General features: G+C 37.1%; 1 protein-coding gene across 2 annotated transcripts in view; it reads right to left on the reverse strand.

The window, feature by feature from the left end:
* The window catches only part of VLDLR (very low density lipoprotein receptor), a 42,961-nt gene that overhangs the window by 20,287 nt on the left and 2,709 nt on the right, over positions 1 to 19,965 (reverse strand). For both annotated transcript variants that reach the window (XM_069086678.1, XM_069086686.1), the window contains exons 2-3: positions 6,110 to 6,229; positions 1,624 to 1,746 (exon numbers count right to left, since the gene is read on the reverse strand). In XM_069086678.1, coding sequence (XP_068942779.1) covers positions 1,624 to 1,746; positions 6,110 to 6,229 — 243 coding nt within the window. The remainder of the gene's footprint in view (positions 1 to 1,623; positions 1,747 to 6,109; positions 6,230 to 19,965) is intronic.

Genomic DNA, 19,965 nt, shown 5'->3' on the forward strand with positions numbered 1-19,965 from the left:
GGCCCCTTTTGCATCCTCACCTCCTTTTACCTACTTACTCCAAATTTTCTCTAGGCAAAGTTCTTCAGACTAATTCTAATTTTCCCTACCTTTCCATATAAAGACTTATGATTTCCCTTTTAGAAGTATTCCCCTTCTATAAAGTTGGGAAAGGAGAGAGGGGAATTCCTCTCATTTTTAATTCCTGACAGCACTTAGTCAAATTTCAACTATTAGCATGTTATGTGAAAGGTACTCTCTGAACCAATGGAAGGAAATAACATTGTGCACTCTAAAATCATTTCTAGATTATGCATTGCAATTGGAATGAATAGGTTTTGCTTAATTGAGCTTGTTTCCTGAACGTAGCAAATGGAAATAATAGAAGGTGAACTGGGATTTAAAATTAACAAATAATAATACATCACCTGTTGTATGTTTGAAAGTGACAACTCATAACATTAAGACCTGCTTAAGTTAATTTTATTTCTATGTTTTTCTCTGTCCCTGAAAAATAATTTAAATATTTTAATTATGGCTCTTTCATTAAAGAAAGTGAAATATTAGATCTATAGCTGTTCCTATGGTTTTATATATGTATGTATACATATATAAAATATTATATATTTGTAAGTTTACCATTAGCTATATACTATTTTAGTTTTCACTCATTTGTAAGTTGTTTTACAAGTCATATTTTCTCATCTAGAGGAATACTTATAAAGATAAGGAACACAGGTCCTCAATTTCTTTTATGTATACTTTTAAGGAATACCTAGCACTTCACTTTGTCCACTGTGGGATTTGAAATATTGAAAGCTTTCAGGATTAAGTACCATTTCTATAGAGTAATCATGATCAAGAACAAATGGGCAATTTATGCACCTAGTCAATGAGTTCTCAATAGGCTCAATGGTCTTGAGGCAGCAATAGAAATGATCAACACTACATATAACTACCCAAGAAAACTTTAGTTTAGCCAGAGGCTCACAAATTGAAGTAGGGGAAAATTGGCAAATTACTTATATTGAGATTAATCAATGACCTACGTCAATAACTGCTTCCTGGATAATGAAAATCCTTAGAGATGTTGAAGTGGGGGTTGTTTTATGAAAGAGAGGGAGAAAAGATTAACACCAAACATTGAATCTCAGAAGCAATATTTAACTCTATCATGGCCAAGTAGAAAGAATTTTTCTAGTCAATGCAATCCCTGAGTTGAAAGTACATTAAATGATGGAAGTCTTCTTCCAAGTGTTGGAAGAAACTTCAGAGGCCATCTAATTTAACCCATACCTGACCAAAGTTTCCATTAACATTCCCAATAAGGTCATTCATCCTTTACTTGGAAGCCTTCAACAAGATGGAGCCCTTTACTTCCTGAGGCAGTTCATTCTTTTTTTTTTTTTGGTATGGCTGGGATTTTCAAGGAAGTTTTTCCTTACATCCAGCCAAAAAAAATCTCTGCATTATTTCTAGTTCTGTCTTCACAGGGCAAATGAAACAAGCCTATTCCCTCTTATGTGACATCCCTTCAAGTACTTGAAGACAGCTATAAAAAAACATACCTCCTTAATCCTCATTTATAAGCTCCAAAAAGCATTCTCACCTTGGCAAGTTAGCCAACAAGGTAACAGCACTTACTGCATTGTTCTGGCCTTTCATCAGATCCATCTTCACAGTCTGGATCCCCATCACACTGCCATCTGTTCGGTACACACTGGCCATTATTGCATACAAAGTCAGACTCAGCACATGTCTTCTTCACTACAAATAAAATTTTATATTCAGTTACAGGGTTAGTGTCAAACTTATCCAATAGTCCATTTATTTGCTAGAGTACAAGTGGCCTCTCTAGAGAACTGTATTTTAATCTCTTTAATGCTGAGGTTTCCAAGTTAGCCAAATAAATCTTTAATTGTGGCTGCATGTTGTTCTAAACTGGTAAGTGCCAATATCCAAGGGTCACTCTTATCTTTGGGTATAGCAGGTGTTATTTCTAACAATGTTTGGTCCTGTGGAAAATTGCCACACGAAGATATTGGAAACTGAACCGTACCAGTACAGGAAAGGAGAGAAAACATTCCTAGTGAGGCTCTAAGGTAAGAGGTAATACTATGAGTTGGGGAATTAGAACATCCATTGCTAAAAATAAAGAAAAAACCTAATTCATAATTGGTCACAATTCATCACAAAATAATATAGTACAGCAAATTAAATAAGCTGAGTTGATTTTAAAAAATTGGAGATCTAGAGAGCAAAGAAAATCGTCAAGATGAATGGGTGACCACAGCAGATGAGGCAACATAGTCAAGGCTAAATGTTACTTCCACATTTTTTTTTGCTTTTTTTTTTGGAGGGCAGTTGGGGTTAAGTGACTTGCCCAAGGTCACATGGCTAGTTTTTGTGTTAGGTGTCTGAGGCTGGATTTGAACTCAGGTCCTTCCTGACTCCAGGGCCAGTGCTCTATTCACTGCATCACCTAGCCACCCCAAATATTTTTTTTTGCTTTGCTTTGCTTTTCTTGGAGGGCATTTGGGGTTAAGTGACCTGCCCAGGATCACATGGCTAATTTTTGTGTTAAGTGTCTGAGGCTGCATTTGATCTCAGGTCCTCCTGACTCCAGGGCTGGTGCTCTATTCACTGTGCCACCTAGCCGTCCCTCCACATTTTCTTATGTGAATTATTAGGTATTTTTAGATTTAAACAGAAGGGCCCTAGGTAGCTTGCTACAAATCATAATTTGACCCCCCAAAATTCTAGTGTTTTGACTGACACTTTCCAAACACCCAAAGTACACATCTCTAAAACAGCCAAGCCTAAGAGAATAATTGTGATCTATATTCTACTTCTGTAGTTGATGATTCTTAAAAGGATGGAAATGTGCTTTAACTTTAATAGCTTGGTTATATTAGATTTGAATTGATATTTTCTTATTGTTTTACCTTTGATTTCAGTGTAACTAATGGTAGATATTACTTTCAATAGAAGCAGCAAACTCATCTCACCTAATTTTTTGAAAATTTAGGAATTTCAAAGTTACGTACAACTTTCCCATAGTAACAAAGTATGTATGATGGGCAGAGCATCAGCCTAGGTCTTTGTGACTCCAAAGTCACCTCTCTATTGTGTCATGCTGGCTTTTACTTCTGGTGGAATTATTTTGTTTACATACATATTGCCTCAGTTTTAATTGTATTTTATAATCATGACTTTATCCAAATAGTTTCTAAAAACCTCTGGCTTCAGAAGCTAGATAAAGCAGTTAATACCCTAGGGTTTTCACCCTTTAGTGGAGCCAAGGAAAACGGATAATGGGACTTGTGATTATTCCCCAGGCAGGGCCTTCTCTTCTGTCATTCCCCCTCTCACCCTTAAGTCTAAATCCCCCCAGATTTGGCTAAAATAGAATTCTCATTAAACTTATCCTCTTCTTGCTAAGTGGTCCTTCTCCTCTCAATACTACTGATGTACTTTGTAACTGTTTGAGGGCACATATCAGCACATACAACTATAGTATAAAGCAGACTCTTAACAGCTCTCCACCAACTTAATTCCTTCAGAGCCAAGTTTAGACTTGGTCAAAGAAACTCAAATTTGAATAAAGTGAGTCCAGGTGGGGAAAAAGGACAATTATATGCCACTTAGTACTTCCATGTCAAAATATCAAATGAAAAGTTTAGTAATACTATGGCCTAGGCAAATAAAAGGACTTAAGTTGATCTTTAGATGATGTGAGAGAAGGAAGACTCCTTTTTAGTCCAGTTTAACAGATTTTAAAAATGGTGGACCAGGTGCTTTATTTAGAATAGCAATGACCAAGTCTTTAATTTCACCAAAAGCCCTTAGTTCCTAAAGGGTATCTATATGGACATTTAGACCAATTTTTTTGTAGAGTTTGTGGTGACAGTACCAAGGCAATTTATTTTTTAAATAAAAACTGTACTCTATTCTAGAAATTCTATTCCCACTCAACACTCAAGCCTTGAGGCAAGAGGACATAAATATTGAAATTTTATTGTTCAACTACATGAGTTCCTCTTCTAGTCTACCTAAAGTCTGTCCTTCAAGGTCAATGTTCAGTTCTACTACCATAAGCCTTCCCATATAACTGATCTGAGGAAACCCTTCCTGACCTCCCTCAGGTGGTTCAGGCAAGAAGACTTATTTTGGGTTTTGACCAAACCCAGGCTTATATTATTCCTTCAGAGAAAGAAGACACATATCAGATAAGTTCTTTGGACAGTAGTGGCATATCTACCATACTCTACCTATAGCAGTTCTGTGTAAATATAAATAGAACTCACATTATGTAAACCAAGCTGCTTGAACTGTTGTATATACATTCTACATAGATGAACAAAAGGTCTTCAGTTTTTCCAGTTTAGGATTGAATTGAGATCATTTATGACTTTATCTCCATAAGAGTGAACAAAGCAAGTCAGTGACTTTCACTCACAGGGACAGTGATTTTTCTTCCAGATAATGGCCTGGTATTAGACTAACAGAACTAACAGACAGAAGTCTAGTTCCTTTAAGTCACAATATAGTCAAACTGACAAATGAGAAGAAAAGTTACTCCAAGATGGATTTCTTTGGATGGCAAGGAATTAAAAAAAAATTTAATATCACTGTCTAATTACCTGTGGCCAATTGGAGGTCACGTAACAGACCTGTGGGTAGTTACCTCTCTGAAATGAAATATCAGAACTGGATTCACATGCATCCCCACCCCCATTTTCTAAATAAGGAGATTAAAGGATTTGTCAAGGTCATACAAACCTATTCCAGATAGGGATAAGGTTAATATCAAGTGAATAATGTGGCTGTGGAACATTACCTTGGAGCATATTGGTTATGCAAGATGCTAGTAACAGAGGATAAGCAGAAGGAAGATTAGTCTTCCCTATTCTCTTCCCCACCCCAGCCAGTGACGATTTTTTTCTCCCTCAAAACTAATAATATTTCTTATGAGAATTGTAATAGAAGAATAAGACTAACAAGAGTTTCAGGTATGATAGGGGCTGAGACTGCCGTGCCTAATCTCTTTCTCTCCCAGCATATGTCCCATGTTGGACAGAGATGATGAACATTTGTTAAAATGTGAGAAATTGCGACGTCTCATCCCATTCTATATACTTCTAATTCATTAGCTTCTGGGTTTTTTTGGAACCAAGTTATTATAACTATATTTACAGTGGTCAAAAGAGAAAGTTAGGGATTCTATAGGCTCTCTCTCCCACCTCACAAAGGAAGTGGCTACAAAACCTGGCTTTGCTCAAGGAATGAAACCTTTATCAGGGGGGTTATCATGACAGAAGATGCTTCATTAAGTTAGTGCTTAAAAAAACTTTTTAGGGATTTAGGGATTGATAAAAGTCTGAGGATTAATCTGGGCATTGAGAGAAGTTTGAGGACTAGTCTAATGAGAATATAGGTTCTTCAGAGATAGAATAATACAGTTGAAAGAACACTGGCCTTGGAGCAGAGAATATGGGCTAAAATTCTGTCTCTGACATTACTTGTGTGACCTTGAATAAGTTATTTAATCTCTCTGGGCCTCAGTTTCCTCATTTGTAAAATGAGTTCAACTAGGTGGTTTCTAAATCTACAATTCTGACTGCTCAGAGCCTATGGGTTAGACATATTATTATTACATTGATTTTCTATGTTAGGGGCAACTAGAAGTCATAGTTCAGACTAGAGTGTTTCCCTGAACAAATTTCCCATAATAGACATTTATAAACTATAGTTTTAATGTAAAGTTAGGGAAAAAAGGCAGAAGCATATAGAATATAGAACTCTTTTTTTTTGTCTAAGAGGAGTCATGCCCTTCATTTTTTGTCAAAAGGTCTAGTTTATCTTTTACCTTCTTACTCAAGGTATACTGATTCCAACTGATTTTCAGATGATTTCTAGAAGACATTTATCTACCATCAGTAATTCTAGGAGTTATTTTTTATTTATTTTAACATAAGTTCTAAGTTCAAGCCAATTTCCCAAAGTTCTTTGTCTAATAGTGTCAGTGATTTTATAGAAACATAAGTCAGGACACGATTTTCCAACAAAATGCCAAGTTTCAGTGATTTGACCAGGAGGAAAGGATTCAGCAGGTTCAGAGGCTACTTACCACATGAACTTTCGTCACTGCCATCGCTACAATCTTCCTCACCATCACACTTCCACAACAAAGTAATACAGCGGCCGTTACTGCACTGGAATTGAGATGGCTCACATTTTGTTCTTGTCCCTAAGGTTAGAAAGACCTTAGCTAAATCAGTGTCTTTTTGAAAACAAAATAAAAGGACAACTTGTTATCGTGAAACTAGAGATGCAGGCTATCCTAAGTTCTTAGAGAGGGGGATTATGGTACCATTAGACTTATTTAGCAGTAGCCCATCTTCATAGAGTGGACCTATCAAGTGCTACTTCTTAGTTACAAGTTTGGAAAATGAGCACCCTTTGAGACCCTTCCTCTGTTGAAAGTAGCACCTTCTTTCTAGTCCCCTTAGGCTCATATCATTGTCATCTGGGATTTCCCTCTGACATGTTACTACTTCAACACCTTTTGCACCTAATTCCTTCTCTCAACAACCATGGCTACCATCCTAGTTCACATCTAATGAGCGCTTGTCTGGGCTTCTATAAAGCCATCTAATTTCTTTCCCTGATTCTTAGTCTCTCTTTTCCAATTCACCTTTCACACAGCTTCTAGGCTGATCCTAGTACTACTCTGCTCAAGAAACTTCAGTGGACTTCTACTATCCCTAATATAAAATGCAGGTTCCTAAGTATGACATTTAAAGCCCTTCCAATTTGGGGTCCAACCTCTCTTCCAAGAAATATTTCATATAATTCCCTCTTACGGACTCTGCAGTCCAGCCAGATTGCATTTCATAAATCCCTATACTCCGGTACAAGTATTCCCCTGTGCTTGTAACACTTTCTTTTCACCTTTACTACCTAGAATTCTTAGCTACCTTTTCTATTTCCCCTAGTTGTTACTGTTCTCTCCAATGGCATGCTGGTAAATGTCCAACAAATAGCATCTCTCTGGGAGATTGGGGGTAGGGTGGGAACCAACCCTGCATGCATGATGCTTTTAAATTTAATCTGCATTTTAAACATTCTCTATCATTTAAGTCTAGTCAGTAAAACAAAACAAACAAAACAGTAAGTCAAGCCCTGATTTACAGCACTTACCAATTTCTGAAGTATGAATGCTCACACTGAAAATTTAACAGTTGGCCTGCAGAGCCTGTTAGAGCTAGTTCTAATGTACTTTGGCTTTCTCCCACCTCAGATTATTTTATACATACCTTTATCAATCAATGAACGTTAATTGCCTGTTATATGTGCCAAGTGCTAGAGATATAAAAAAAGACAAAAATAAAACCCCTATCTGTGTCCTCAAGGAGCTTACAGTCTAATGGGAGAGACACCATGCAAACAAATAAACACAAAGCAAGCTGCACACAGAATAAATAGTAAATAACAGAGAGAAGGCACTAGAATTTGGGAGAAGTTTGGAAAAGTTTCCTGCCAAAGAATGGATTTTAGTTGAGACCTAAAGGAAGCCAGAGAAGTCAGCAGGCAGAGTTGAGGAGGAAGAACATTCCAGGCATGGGGTCTGTCAGAGAAAATGTCCAGAGACAAGAGATGGAGTGTCTTTCTAGTGGACTGGCCAGGAGACCAGTATCATTGAATCACAAAGAACATGGTGGGGACTAGGAGGTAAAAGCATTCTCCTTCCTAAGTCATGAAGGACTCTGAATGCCAGAGCATTTTAGGTCTGATCCTGGCAGCTAGGCACTGGAGTGACACAATTAGAGAATCACTTCAGTTGTTGAATGGAGGGAGGACACACTGGAGTGGAGAGAAACTTGAAGTGGGTATCAGAAGATGCTGCAATAGTTCAGGTATGAGGTAAGAAGTTCTGCTCTACAGTGGTGGTAATGTCAGAGGAGAGATGGAGGTTGATGATGATGATGATAGTAATAATTATAAGATGTTGCAAAGGTAAAATTAACAGGCTTTGGTAACAGATTAAATCTGAAAAGTGAGGCATAGTGAGGAGTCAAGAATAACTTCTAGATTTTTTTGGGGGGAAGGGGAAAGGTAAGGCAATTGGGGTTAAGTGACTTACCCAAGGTCACACAGCTAGTGTCAAGTATTTGAGGCTGGATTTGAACATAGGTCCTCTTGACTCCAGGGTCAGAGCTCCATTCGCCACCTAGCTGCCCCGAATAACTTCTAGATTTTTAGCTTAAGGGATTGGGAAGATGGTGTTCTCCTCTATAGTTATAGGAAAGGTAGGATGGGGGAATGATTTAGGGGGAAAGATAATGAATTCCATTTTGGACATACTGCATTTAAGGTGTCTAGAGGACAACCAGTTTAAGATATCTTAATGGCAGTTGGAGATGCAGGATTGGAAGTCAGCAAAGAATTTATCTGGCTTTGTGATATAAATTCCTGTGGGACAGGGACTATTTTTCCTTTGGCCTCTCTAACTCCCAAGAACCTTGTAGCCTTTAACTGATATCAGAACTCAATAATTGAAGTAGTTTAAATTTAAGCAGATGCAAATAACTTATTTGTACAATTCTTTAAGGCAGGGATTCTTAAACTTTCTCACATCTGGCAGTCTGTAGAACCCTATGTAACTCATTCTCTGAATGTTTTTAAATAAAAAAAAATACATGGACTTACAAATGAAACCAATAAAAATGTAGTATTTTAATATTTTTAAGAAGTTTCCAGACCCCAGATTCAGAACGGCAGTTTTAAGCCCCCAGATAAGGTGGATAGTACGAGTATCCCTATTTTAGTCAGTCAACTAGCATTAACTAATCACCTCCTACGTGCCAGGAACTAAACTAAGCAATGGAGATACAAAAAAAGAAAGACAAAAAGATAGTTTCTGTCATCAAGGAGCTTAGTCTGGAGATTAGAAGATGTTATAGAGGGGAGAACTGTGGGAGACTTGAAGTGGCTTGCCCAAGGTCCCAGAGATGAAAAATAGAAATACTAGCTCAGGTCCTCTAGATCCATCCACTACTTTACTATATCAGACTCTCCTCTCATTTTCCAAGGTCTCATACTGAGGCCTTGTATCAACGTTCACCTTTTCACTTTAATATGCAATCTAGCAAGAACTCACTTTCTACAGCTCTTTAGAAGTACTGAGGCTAGATGAGGTAATTTATCTACCTGCAATTCAAGTTGTTGTGAAAGATTTTGAACCTACCAAAGTCCATCTAAGTATCAGGACCATTATTTGTCATGGTCTCTATTTCATAGGTGTCAAACTCAAATAGAATGAGGCATCCCTGAAGTATGCAGTGACTTAGAATACCACAAATTATAACATTAACTATGTTGTAGTCTACTTTTGTTTTATTAAACATTTCCAAATTACATTTTTATCTGGTTCAGACTGCTTTAGGAGTTTTGCAGCTGCAGTATAACAGCTCTGCTATATATATATGGAAGTCCTTCTCAGGGGATAGCACCCTCGGTGCATGACATTTGCAAATCTTGATGTTTTTGCCCTCAAACCTTCAGTTTACTTTTGTTAGTAAGTTGCAGGAAGATAAAAGGCTTCCAAACAGGTTTTTTTCTACAAAGTCTGATTTGTTACTGGTAAGCAGCTGGGGTACAGTGACAGGCACACACTGTTACTTATGTTGATGCGCTGATCAACAATAATTGGGATGCTGTTAGTAAAAGCTATGCATGCTTCTCAACAACTGAGAGAATTTTTTCTGTTTGAGAACTTGGCATTTACCCGTTTGGTACATCTGAAATGCACAAGACTTTTTCCTTCTAGGACAAGTCCATTGCTAGAGAGTTATTCTAAACAAGCTTTTTTTTTTTTAATGCAAGGCTTTTTTGGAGGAGGGGGATATCATTTCTGTTATATACTCTACTCTAAGGCTCTCCCTTATAATAAAGCAAAGTTTATCAAAACTAACCAATAGCGATTACTTTTGCTAATACTACCAAATATTATCATTCTCTAACTGTAGTCCCCTTTCCTTTCAAACAAGGAGGAGAGATTGTTCATTCTGTCTTCTCTGGAACTGACATAGCTTACTATAATCACTAGTAGTTTGGGTTGCCTTTTCGGGTGGTAGATGTTTTTTTGGTTGTTATTGTTAGTGCACATTATCTTAGTTATGCCTATCACATCGTAGGAGCTTTCTTATCCAAATGAGCATGTGAATACCAGTCAGGTTGAATCTTTGTGCTAAGTGCTCTGGGGTTAGGAGAAAAAGTAATATCAATGAGTATCAATTCCTGTCTTCAAAGGATATAGGTTTTAACAGAAATAACTATTCTACAAGATAATGTGTTAACCATTATAAGTAGTATAGAGTGCTATAGAAGTTGCTTAAAATTGCTACAGTTCATGATGGCCATGCCTTTTCTCCTGTCTTAACATGTGACAGAGTTGTAGGAATTGCTCTGAATGTGAAAATCCTGTCCCCGAAGACCCTCTTCTTCCATCATCCCCAATATCCCCACCCAACCACACTTCTGTGTCTGTGTTCTTTCCAAGAAAGCAGATGCTCCTCAGAGTCTCTGGGACCTTTCTGAGTCAGTTACAGCAGAGTATAATATGCATCGATGTTTTTCAAATGAGAACTTGTGCACTGATGTGTAAATTCAATGTCTTGTTACAGATTGAATAAATGTTTATTTTGAAGATAAAAAAAATTATTATGTCAGCAATAATGAAGCTCTATTTCTATAGCAATTTACTTGTGCAGGCTGTTAAATTCGCTATATAATATACAGTACTTTTTATGTACTCAAAGTAGGGGAAAGAACACTGGCAGACGAGTCTGGAAATCCAAATTTTAATACTAATTTGTCCTCAAATCCTTTATCTGAGAAATAAGATTGGATTAGAGCAGGTTTTATGTCATGGATTCCCTAGTAGTCTGATGAAGCCTATGGCTCCACTTCAGTTTACTGTTTGTAAAGACATAAAATAAAATACATAGGATTATAAGGGCAACCAATTATACTGAAATAGTTAATTTTTTTTTTAAATTCATGGACCCCTGCTTAAGAAATCCTAGACAGATCAATGGTTCTTTCTAGCCCTATGGTCTTCAAATAAAATGGTTCCTTCCCTTTTGTACTTTTACTTGAATCCCAATATTATACTTGGAAAGAAAGTCAGAAGCTGCTTTGATCAAGAATTTCTATAAAGATTTACATAATCAAAAGTCAATATTCTTTAATGGTGTATCCTCATCTTTGTCTGGAGATCAGGATAGTCAGATCATCATTTTGTCCCCAGTTCTGGGATAGCACACACATCTCACTTTCAGGATGTAATAAGAATAAATCATTTTAAACTGTGACTACTTTGCACATGTTGAGGATCCCATGAAACACTAATAGATTATTTTTGGAATGAATTAGGTTGCTCTTACTATTTCAATAGCTATAAAATCATCTTCTAAGCTGAAGATTGCTATGAATTGAGGTGAAGGAAGTTATTTTCCTTCACACTTGACACTAATAAAATTAGTGGTGGAATATCAGTTTTCCAAGAGACTACCCATTTAATGACCATCACCTTAATCTGTGACTATTCACCTGAAATTAATTGTTCTTTTTAGAGAACCTCAAAAGGTCAGAACAGCCCTGCTTCAGAAACTGTTTTTTTTAAATTCATAAGCATCATTTACAGTAGCTTGGAGCAAAATATTTTCAGCCTGCATAAGCAAATTGCTACAGAAATGGTACTTTTAATACTGAAGCTTTTGCATACATGCTCCTTTCAGGCTAAGGTCTCTTATTTGCAGGTTGGATGAGTTACCATCAGAAGATGTACAGTTAGGACAGTCTGCTTAAGGGTTCTTAACTAGGAGGTCCATGGATAGATTTCAGTAGGTTCATGAACTTTGATGGAAAAAAATGGCACCTTTATTTTCACTAACCTCTAACTGAAAGTTAGCATTTCTTTAATAAAAAAAAATACTTCTAAGAAAGGACTCCATGAAATTCAGCAGACTGCCAAAGAGGTTCAGACACAAAAAGATAAGAGCCCCGGTCTAGATTACATCTTGCCAGCCACAGTTAAGGCTTGCTTTATAAAAGTTACAGAATATGCCACTTAATCATCTTTTACATTTCAGCAAATTCTAATATTCATACACTTGATGAATTATCAGGGAAATCACTGGATTAAGCCGAGGGAAGAGGAGAGGCCAACAAATTTAAAGAGTTAGGGTGTACCCACACAATATGATACCTTTGTGTATCTTAGTTTTAGAATTTGTTTCCATTTGTCTGGGAATGCATGCCTTTTGCTTTTGTGCATTCTATTAGACCTAGCTTAGAACAGTAGTACACTGAGCAAAGTCGGAAGCCAAATATTAAATTAGCTTGTCTGCATCAGATTTTTACAATCTCAACTACTAACACTCACCTCCATTGGATCACTACAGGCATTTTATCAAAACAATAGGTGTTTTATAGCTAAAAGCTGCTCACCCAGGAATGCTTTCACAGAATGGATGACATAGAAAGCTGCCAGGGTGCTTGACCAAGTGAAAGACAGCTATGTGGCATAGTAGATGGAGCCACCTGGAGTCAGGAAGACCAGAGTTCAACTCTGGCTTTAGACACTGGCTAGATGTACTGGACAAGTCAACCAATCCCCCTCAGCCTCCATTGTGTTACATTAAAATGAGTACAATAATAGCACCTAACTCCCAAGGTTACTGTGAGGTTAAAATGTGAATTGGTGAATTGCTTTACAAACTTTAAAGCACTATAAACATGCATGTGACAATGACAATGGTTTTTTTTTTTGCTTGTTAGTTTGGAATTATCAACTAGCTACCTTCAACTAAAGTTTCACTGCATCTTTTAGTAATTCAGAACTACTGAAAATGCTTTTCCATCAGCCTCACTTTGTAAGTTAAAGCACCAAGTGCTCAAGGAAAAAAAAAAGCCACAAATACAAGTCAACCTTACTTTGAACATAGTTATTTTGCCTAGTTTTTTTTTTTAAACAATATAGATCAGCAAAAAAGAAAGGATGAAAATAAAGAAAAAGAAAGAAAAGGAAAAAAGCATGACAGGAAAAATTACACCAATTATACCTAAAATCCTAGGTGGTAGCCACAAAGTCCATAGGCATGATGAAACTTGGGGATTCTATTTCACTCAATGGGTATTTGATTCACATTAGAAATCTCCACACCATATTCTTACCTAACAAAGGGAAGACAGGTCATTTGAAAAAGAAATATGTGTATGTGTATGTGTGTCTATGATGTCTCCACAGGCTATACATACATACATATACACACACACACCTTTCAATTGCCGACCTAGTGAATTTTAGGGGGCACAGTAAGACCAAGTGAATGAGGGATTGATTACCTCATAGTAACTCCCAGGCACTGCCATTTCCTTCTTTTACTTGTGAAAATCAAATATATACAAAATAGCCTATGGACATATCACATTTATCCCCATAAAATATTTCCTGTGTATTAGGGAGCATCAATAGTGATATGACGACCAAGTTAGCTTATTTAGTCTGTGGACTAATTCAGTAAAATGATAGGAGAGACTACCTTGGTACTATTTTAAAATCAAATGTGTACCCTTATCCTAGAAATTCTATTCTGGGAGAGCTTCTTATCTAACCACTTGAGCTTTGGGGTAAGAAAATAAGTAGAGTCATTAGAATTTAGGCTTTATCTTTTTTAAAAAAAAAGGTGTAAGTTTACTTTATCAGATATTGAAATTTATTCTATTTTAGAGTTGTCTGAGACTTGTTAGACTCTAAAAAGAATGCTTCTGCTTTTATACATTTACACATATCCAAAACATATAGAAATCATGTATATATTTATATATCATATTGTAAATGACAGTTATCTATAATAACAATATACTGTTACATATATTGAAAAAAGGTGGTTCCAGTATTCTGGAAGTTGTGGGTTTCTGCAATAACTTAAGTAAAAACTCCTTATTAAAAGGACAGACAAGTCTAATGGGAACAACATAGCCAAGTATCAACTTTTCACGTCTCCTCATTGCTTGAGCCTACTACAATTCTCTACTGGAAACACTCAATTTATTTTGGCACTTCTAAGACAGCCAAGGGCATTTATTTTAAGCCTTGTTCATTCCCACTGCTTGCTTTCACTCCAATCTTTCTACACAGGCTGAAATGTAGATTAGGATTCCTAATGCCTGAGCTAGCATGTCAAAGCAGCAAAATATTAAGGGGTGGGGGAGAAAAAAAAATTGAGGGAAGGGGTGAGGTTAAGGAACAAACGCCAAGATTGTTAAAAAGTACTTTATATTCTAGCTCTAAGTCAGGTGTTCAGGAGAGAGATTACACAAAGGTCATTTTCATCCTGGCCAGTTCATGAGGGGGGAGGGGAGTAAATGGGAAGGGAAGAGAAGGCATAGCAAATCTCGTCAAGAAAGTTGACTTTTCTCATTCAGATACCCTAGATTAAAATCTACCCTTTTCCTCCCTTCCTGGAAAACTCCTACTTTGCTCTCTTAAGTTACTATTTATCAAAATAAATGTTAGATGTTATTTTGAAGGCTCTGGAAGAAGTTGGTGACCCTTCAGTGCTGCCAATTAGAGCAGGTTTTCTTCTCAAAAGTTTCATCTGTTGACCTGGTGAATTTTTGGTGGTACAGTATGGCTAAGTGGATGAGGGCTCATCTTAGCCTAACTCCCAGACACTGCCATTTCCTTCTTTTGCTTGTGAAAAGAACATTTGGATATAGTAAAGCCTCATTAAATTTGGAAGCCACTAGTTAAAAAGGTAACATTGAAAAGGTGCTATTTGCTAAGCAAAAAAGGCAAGTTTTTTAGCTTGTCTCATAACTGAATATAAAACGTGAGGGAGTGAGTAGAAAGATATTTAACCTACTTAAAAGAAATTGCTCACAAGTAGAGCTATCCTTATCCATACTTTCTATAGGCAAGAGGGTTCTGGAGTCAGTTTTAATAGATGTTTTCAGCATAAACATTTATACCTAGGAAATCAACAAACACTACAAATCAAGGCTTGGGTTTTTTTTTTTTTTTTTCTTTTTTTGTTTTTGTCAATTGTCTAGTCTAGACTTAAATGATGGAGAAAATGTTAGTGAAGATTAAACTTAAAAGTATGTCCTGCATATATTTCTTCCCCTTCCCCAACTGATTGTTTTATGCTCTTACATTGGTCAGTCACATCTTTGTGTTAAAGTATTTATTTCCAAATATTAATAAGTTCAGATACTTCTCTTAGGTACTTTTTCTGTTAAAGTATGGCTGGGAACAAAATGGCCCAATTGACAGACTCTGGGTCTTCTATGCAATAGTATTAGAGTTAAGTCTGGATTCTCATCTAACAACTAATAAGGATGATTTAAAAATAAATTCTAGTTCAGATGAATTGCAACAGAAGGCTAGTCTAAAATGCTTCTATATCATTAGGATAGATAGTATTTGGAAGTTGTTGTGGAGACTATTACATAGTATTACATGTGGAGAGTCTTACTTCAGTTAGAAAGACCTGGGTTTGAGTTATGCCTGACACATGTGGCCCCAAGAAATGTATTTAATCTCTTACTGCCCCAGAATATGTTAAGACTGTTGCAAAGCAGTTATTGATCTACATTGGTAGAAAGAATTAGCATTACCAAAGAAAGTACAAGTACAAACAAAAACCACATTATACTGATTGTCAGGTTTTAAGCTGGCATAAATCTATAAATGACAAATTCCACGTCAGCTTTGTATCTACCTCCCCCAACCCACTATACCTATCACATGCTTTGTATGTTAGATGCTTAATGGTCATTGGGTGTAACTAGCATAGTATTAGGAAAACCCTCCAGACGCCCTTTGTTTTAAAAATACATTTGCAAAGAGATTTAGTAGTTTGAGGCAGTTACATGGACTGGGTACTTCCGTACATGAGACATCTTGAAAGTCCTTTGACAGTGACTAGCCAGTATCCATCTTTTCAGAGTAGGCAGGGTATAGAGAAGAGCAGAGTCCTAGTTCCACTGCTGATTCTGAAACGTTGGGAAAGTCATGCAACATCTCTGAGATGCTGTTTCCGCATCTTCGAAACTGGGATAACCATACTGACTTTAGGCATGAGGATCAAATGAAATCATGTGTGTGAAATGCTTTAAAAACCGAAACACTATAAACCAATTATACCAGATTTCCTCAGGAAAATGACAACTCCCATTCTTGCATTTGAGGCTCTAAAATCTATGCCCAATGTACCTTTCCAACCAAGGCTATTGCTCTACTACATGAGTTCTTCCCTCAAATGGAGTAGATTATCCACTGCAATCTTGGGCATTTCCAACTCCATGTCCTTATATATTGCTTGCTTTGAGTCTTTTCCTTACTCTGGTACATCTTCCACATAGCTACCAGGGATCTTCTGAAAGCATAGACCACATCATTCACCTCTGCACTCCATCTCCAGTGGCTTCCTTTTACATACAGCATGACTTAGCCCCACCCTGCATTTCTAGCCTTGTTATAAATGATTCCCCTTCATGTGGTCGGTGACACAGCAGTATGGGCCTTCTTGCTGTTCCTTGCACAAGACTTTCCATCATCCATTTCTGGCCATTTGCATTGGTTGTTCCCTTATCACATCTGCCTTTTGGATTCCCTTTCTTTCAAGGCTCATCATGAGGGCTACCTTCTTTCTACAAGGAGCCTTCCTAATCCCCCTGGTGACAGTGCCTGCTCTATCACCCCCAAATTAACTTGTATATCAGGTCCCTCCCCATAGATTGTAAAGTTCCGGAGGGCAGGGATTGTAGTTTCTATTCATATTCTTTATGCTTAGCAGAGTGTCTAGCAAGTGGGAAATAAGTTTGCTGATGACCTTTTTCCATTCAAAAAGATTAAATAGCTAATATATAAAAAGCCTTCTAAAAGGAACTGGGGATGAAAAGTAGCAGTGCTGGTTCTCTAGGACCATTTATAATCTAATTCAGAAGGGTGGGGGACACCCAGGGGTGATATATGTATACAAAGCAGAAGCTAAATTTGGATAAAAAAAATTTTATATTTTTAAAGTACTATAAGAAACTAGTGAGATCAAAGAAAGAGTGGGGATGGGACAGCCATTTAAACTAGGTATTGAGAAGGTTTTTAGTAGTCAGAAATATGGAAGGAATGAACACCTTGATTGGTTTGGGGAAAGATTTGTGTGAATGCCCAGAGGTAAAAGGAAGAACAAGAACAGAAAACAGCTAATAGCGAGTTTAAGTCTTGCCTATGACTCTGTGAACCAGAGCCTTACTTTCCTCATTTATAAAATTCAGACTTAAAAAAACCCCACCAAAAAACAAAACCCTGCATCACAGTCACTTGAGGAAAGCCTTTTGCAAGCCTTTAGACACTCCTGAAGTGTGGATCACTATTAATAAAAGCTGGAAGACTTGGTAGGTATCAGATCATGGAAGACCTTAAATGCCAGGCTAAAGGGTTTGTATTTCCTTCTATAGACAATGGGCAGTCATTGGAAATTTGAACAAGGGAGTAACATGGTCTGATTATAGCCATTAAAATCTTTGGCAGCTGTGGGAAGAGGGAAGAGATCAAAGACAAATGATTGGTGGCTCCTGCAAGGTCCAGACTATTGTAAGGGTAAGAACCAGAGGGGTGGCAGTGTGAGTAGAGATTTTGGTGATTTGGGGGAATTCTCCCCTTTTCCCAGAATCAATTTAAACTCTATCAACCTATTTAGACCCAGCCCCAGTCCTCCATCTTAAAAACTTGCTAACAATTCCAGCCCTTAAGTGATTTCCATCTCCTTTCCACTCCTACAAGTATCATTTCTCCCAACTAGAAAGCAAGTTTAGGGGCAGGGACAGTTTCTCAGAGAAATATGTTAGTATTTGATGTGTGTAAAGCACTAAACTTACTAATCATATATACTTAGCATGTATCCATATGTAGTCTGATTGCCAAAGTGGTAGTCAGGAGAGGCAAAACCCAAATATCCCTTCAAGTGACCTATTTTATATCCTACAACAGAGATTCTTCATCTTTTTCTTTTTGTCATGGATCCCTTTTCAGAGAAATGTTTTTAAATGCATAAAAGACTTAGGATCACAAAGGAAACTGATTATGCTAAAATACAGTTATCAAAATAGTTAAAAGACAAGTTCATAGAGTCCTTGAAATCTATTCACAGATTAACTCTTATTCATGGGTTAAATGGACATGCTTACTTTTCTTTCCTTTAAGGTACAGCTTGCCATCACCTGCTATTTTATTCCTAATGTATGATTAAAGGTTAAAAGAATCCCTTGATCTGGAGCCAAAAGGAACTGTTAGAGGCCATAAAGTCCAATTCCCTTATCTTACCTATGAGGACCAGAGATGTTAAAGGATTGGCCAAAGGTGGTAAAGAAAGAAGTCTAAACTGGGTCCTCCAATTCCAAAGTCAGTGTTCTTTGTATTGAAATATTGATCTTTAATACTTGTATTACTAGTGCTACAGTAAAGGAAGAGTTTAGGGGAAAGGAAACCACTTCAAGAGGAAATCCAAAAAGCCAAAAGCATGAAGAGAATCTATGTAACCATATATTCCTGTGGTTAAGCTATACTCAGGTCACAAATCAGGCACCCTAGCTTTCAGCCCCAAAAGGCAATGCCTCGAAAATTGTCTATGGGCTACTGTCAAAATCTCTTCCTTAATAGTACTTCAGCAGTCCCTGGGTCTTTGGGGCTTTTGCAGGGGTAAATAACTATGACATTTACGCTTCTGATGTGAATGTAAGACTACTAGAAGTGTGTAATTTAACATTTAAACTCATCTACCAACCGGAACACTTATTCCCAAGTGCCAGTCTGTACAATTTGTGTATATATATATATGAATATAAAACAAGGCCTTACTTCTTCATATTAAAACAAAGCAACTTACTCTTCTCCTCTCTGCCACTCCCATCTGCCTCCTTTTTTCCAGATCATGTTTTGCAACCTATAGGTTGACCAGCTGTGGCTACAGAGGGATAAGTCTATGGTTACCAATCTAGCCTTTACTAATTTGTAGAATGCTTTGTCCTGGGAAAGTGATGTAGCAACCTTTTGTCATTCAGGCTAGATCAACTATGTATTAAAACAACAACAAACCTCTGATGGATATTTTTAATATTAGTAATTTCTGGATACTCTTACCCCTCCACAGTCTACCTAGTCTTGACTTTTGCCTTGACACTGGACTTAGATGACTGGAAGCTAGAGTGAGGTTGATAACTTTGTGCAACTCTGCCTCACTTAAATCCAATTCATGAGAAAGTAAAGACATCATCCTGTGATCTCATTGGTCCACTTAGTGTTTTATAACCAACAAAGACCAGTCTTCTACAGAGCATACAATATTTTATGCCCATAATTCCCACCTATCTAAGGAAAGAAGGGATGTGTTTCCTCGTCCTCATCTCTTCTCTGAGGCCAAGACAGTTGATTATGATTGATCAAGGTTTAGTATCTACAAGTCACTTTTTGAGAATAATTTTACAGGCTTTTCATTATAGCAGCAATGAAATAAACAACTAGGGACTGGTGAGAGGTCACTACCTTCATGACTTGTGACAACCAATTTCCTATAAAACATAATCCCTAAGGTTGGATGATTTAGTTTGTTGAAGGGAAGAGGAAGAGGTGTCTATAGCAGGTCTATAATTATTTTTACTGAAATTTTTAAAAGTTAATTTTCTTTGTCCTTAAGATGTTTAGGTCCCATCCCTTCTGGGTTAAGTCTTCATGGCCTATTCTTCTCCTTCCTCTCCCCCTCAAGAAGATGACTATTTTCATGATTGTAAAACTGGCATCCAGATTAAGACTACAGCAAGAACCCATAGCCCATACCATTTAGGCCACTGTTCCCATTTAAAGGTATTCAGTTGCTTTTCACCAAATGAATTCCATAGTTTGATACACTTTTGTTT

Source organism: Petaurus breviceps, unplaced genomic scaffold (assembly GCF_028583685.1).
Source record: "Petaurus breviceps papuanus isolate PSGF00001 unplaced genomic scaffold, PetGlider_PUasm1.0 118, whole genome shotgun sequence".
Taxonomy (NCBI): Eukaryota; Metazoa; Chordata; class Mammalia; order Diprotodontia; family Petauridae; genus Petaurus; species Petaurus breviceps.